Source organism: Pterocles gutturalis, unplaced genomic scaffold, assembly GCF_000699245.1.
Source record: "Pterocles gutturalis isolate BGI_N339 unplaced genomic scaffold, ASM69924v1 scaffold28154, whole genome shotgun sequence".
NCBI classification, from domain to species: Eukaryota; Metazoa; Chordata; class Aves; order Pterocliformes; family Pteroclidae; genus Pterocles; species Pterocles gutturalis.
Genome location: NW_010129018.1, coordinates 2,115 through 2,975, shown reverse-complemented (window position 1 = coordinate 2,975; position 861 = coordinate 2,115). Strand labels below are relative to the sequence as shown.

Here is an 861-nt window from a genome sequence, read left to right as displayed (position 1 = left end):
CCAAAACGCACCGGCAGCTGTGGGGTGAGCGTGCTGGGCCCCCCACACAAGGCAGGGCGGGACGTGCTGACCTTGTTCTGCTTCCCGGAGCTCTTTTCCTTCGTGTGTGGGCACTCCTTTCCCACCAGCAGCATCTTCATGTCTGCCACAGGAACTGGGGCAAGCGGAGGAGCTGTGAGCGCCTGCCTTCCCCTCTCCTCTCCCCTAGGTCCCTGGCGCTCAGAGCCCAAGCATGGGGCGCTCAGAGCCATCCAGAACTCAGGAGGGCTCAGAGCCATCCGCGACTCGGGGGGACTCAGAGCCATCCATGACTCGGGGGGGGCTCAAGCCGCTCTGCAGCACCCTTTGGCAGGTCAGCCTGCCCCAGCCTGAACTCCCACAGCTCCCAGTACCACAGTCGCAGCGAGCGCTTTGCTGGGCCAAGCGCACAGCAGCCAGGCAGGGGGCAATTCCTACCAGAAAGCATCCCCAGCACGTCCCAGCCGGGGTGGGCAGCGGCTCCCCTCCTTCCCAGCCCCACTTTCTCCCCCATCACTCACTTTTCTCTGTCAGGCTCTCGATGGGGGGAGAGTCCACCCCCTCGTCCACGTCCCCATAGTGCAGCACCTTGTGGTTGGGTGACAGGCGGCAGTACCAGAGCTTGTCTGCAGCACAAGAGCCGTGGGGAAATGCTCAGCCCTCCCCCGAGGAGCTCCCCCTCCTCAGCACACCCTGCTCAGTCCCACCACATGGGTTAGCCCTTCCAAGGGAACTGGGCATGCTGCTCCCTGAAAATTAATTTTGACCCCTCCCCCGTGGCAGGTGACTTGGGGACAAACCTCTGCCCCCCTCCCAGAACCCCCACACCGGGCTGGCGCTCAC

The 861-nt window shown here is 64.1% G+C and overlaps 1 protein-coding gene across 1 annotated transcript in view; it reads right to left on the bottom strand.

Moving 5' to 3' along the window:
• Positions 1–861, bottom strand: part of LOC104466425 (engulfment and cell motility protein 3-like) — a gene marked incomplete at both ends in the record, with an annotated part of 3,264 nt that overhangs the window by 436 nt on the left and 1,967 nt on the right. Inside the window, 3 exon segments of the mRNA XM_010079824.1 lie at positions 72–154; positions 540–644; positions 819–856. Of these exon segments, the coding sequence (XP_010078126.1) occupies positions 72–154; positions 540–644; positions 819–856 (226 nt within the window).